At 40.2% G+C, this 2,456-nt stretch overlaps 1 protein-coding gene across 4 annotated transcripts in view; it reads left to right on the top strand.

Annotated features, from left to right (window-relative positions):
* ANO6 (anoctamin 6) overlaps nt 1–2,456 on the top strand; it is a 160,240-nt gene that overhangs the window by 113,390 nt on the left and 44,394 nt on the right. For all 4 annotated transcript variants that reach the window (XM_019514613.1, XM_019514616.1, XM_019514614.1 and 1 more), the window contains one exon: nt 1,840–1,945. In XM_019514613.1, coding sequence (XP_019370158.1) covers nt 1,840–1,945 — 106 coding nt within the window. The remainder of the gene's footprint in view (nt 1–1,839; nt 1,946–2,456) is intronic.

Here is a 2,456-nt window from a genome sequence, read left to right on the forward strand (position 1 = left end):
TGTACTGAAAACAATCTCTAGCTTACAAAATAAGTAAAAGGAAATAAAAAGAAAAGCAGAGACAATCAGACCCTGAAAAAATAAAAAATACAGCAGAGGATCTGAAACAGAATCAAATGATTAACATCTGTTGGGAAGCTAGGACTGTATGGGAAAGAAAGAGCTAATTAAGAGCCCACTCTAACAGTTAATCTCTGAACTGACAGAACAGGCTCCTTTTGACTTCAGTGGGTGGTGGATCAATCCTTGCAAGAACAAAAATCTAGTTAATGGAATAACTAAGCTGGAAACAAAATGAACGTGAAGGATAACAGAAGCTGGCTTGTATCTGAAGATAAATATGTCATGTGGGCAGATGAGTAGCAGACGTGCAGAGAACATTATGCTGATTCCTGTGGAAGATTGCATTTCCTGATTTTCTTTGTACTTGCACATATCTGGGCAAAAATCCATATATAGTGTACAAATACAGAACACACAGTGAAAAATCTTAGCTTCAGAACAAGTTAATGTAACATGTCATTTTAGGTATGTTACTCCCTAAGGGAGAGTAAGAACTTTCTCATCAAGTGATTTCACATAGGGCAGGTGGGCCTGTTAAAACAAACATCTTAAAACTGAAGGTGCTCAGCTGCTCATTCCATCTTTTCAATAGAAGGAAAACAGGCAATCTGATGACACGGATGTGTTAAGGACCTCTACCCCTCTGTTAGATCCTGGAGAGAGACATTGACTAAGGTGGGGCTACTAGAACCAACTTACACAGATCCCTGCTCATAGGAACATTAGGACAGATGAATGAAAGAAGCCTCCCAAGTCACAAATCCAGCTTCTCTACTGTTACAGGCAATATCACTATGTAACCTCATTTATACATTAATCAACTCCTTAAGGCTGGGAGGGCTTACTCCTCTATGACACAAAAACAATGGCTGGGAATTCAAAGAGTGTTTATAACCTAAGTTTAATCTTGGACAGTTTACACTCCTTGTGGTTGTACAACATTGTCCTTTAACTTAAGTCTTCTCCCTCTCGAGTGTTTACCCTCCTTGATGTATTTATAGAGAGCAATTAAAAGTTGTATCAAACACTGCCTTGCTAAACTAAACAAGATAGTACCCCTTTTTGTCTCCTATCATGAGATCATGGAGGTACCTGATGTACGGTTCAAACATATGCTGTACTAATTTTCCCCACTAGGCAGCTGTGCTGAAACAATTATCCTGGGCATAGACTGTGTGATGCTCCTTCTGGTTTGGAGATGTTACACATGGAGCAGCACGGCATATTTAAGTAGAGCACCATCCAGTACCCAGTCACTGTTCTTTCTGTCATCCTTCTCTGTACCTGTCAGTTTGGTCCTCCTTTTTCTTCTGTAGCTAGAACCATGCAAACTACTTCTGCCACTTCCAAGTACTTCTGCAGTCTATAGCCTGGCAGGCAGAAGCCCTGTTTTTTTCATCTACAACCTTCCCCTCCTCTAATAGCTGTATTGAAAGCTGGAAGGGGGTAACAGAGGGTAATCTGCACACAGAATATTTGTCAGCTAACAGAGTCACATCAAAACCTTAAAAAGGAACAGTAGAATTAAGATTTGTTACTTGTTTTATTCTTAAACTGAGCTACTTTAGAGCATACTGCAAAGCATAACAGCAGATATTTCCTGCTGTTCTGTATTATCTAATGTGCAGTAAACTGAAGGCTAAGTATGAAAATGGGGGGAGGGCCCAAAGCATGAAAATTGTGTGTCATTCCTTACTTCACCTAGTCCTCACACCATAACAAGCCTTGAAGAGAGCTTGGCTTTATGTTTGTGTGAATGAGTGATTTTATTTTTAGCCAGGAAGTGTGTGATCCCAACATAGGAGGCAATATCATAATGTGCCCTCAGTGTGATCGAGAATGTACATACTGGAATCTCACCATCACCTGTGAATCCTCTAAAGTAAGTTGTTGTTTGCAGCCTACCAATGTGTTTTGTAAGTTCAATTACAATAACTTTCATGTTTTCACCTGTACTATTTATGGGTAAATATGTCCCAGTGTTTCCCAGTCTGGTTTCTGAAGAGCTGCAAGAACTGTGCAAATAATTGATTTTTTTTTTAATTCAGTGGGTCAAATGAAAAGTCAATAAATAAATTTCAGCTGGACCCTTAAGGAAAAAGTTTTGGTTTTTCTCGTCAGAACAAAAAACTAAAAATATTTGGGTTTGGGTGAAATACAGCATTTTGTTAAATCCAAAATGGAATGTTTGCCTTTACTTTATTTACATGAATCCAAAAAGAGATTTCCCTCCCACAATTATCTGGCTGAAACCAGAGCTGAGCAGCCACATCCCTGGGCTGGAACAGCTCATTCAGTGGGGGAGGGGGCACATGGCTAGGGGGAGTGCAGGGTTGGCTGCAGGGTACAAGCAGGAACCCACAGCCTGTCCCCACATTCCTTGTCCCTCCTCC

This window comes from Gavialis gangeticus, unplaced genomic scaffold (genome assembly GCF_001723915.1).
Source record: "Gavialis gangeticus isolate Ggan-Ray unplaced genomic scaffold, GavGan_comp1, whole genome shotgun sequence".
NCBI classification, from domain to species: domain Eukaryota; kingdom Metazoa; phylum Chordata; order Crocodylia; family Gavialidae; genus Gavialis; species Gavialis gangeticus.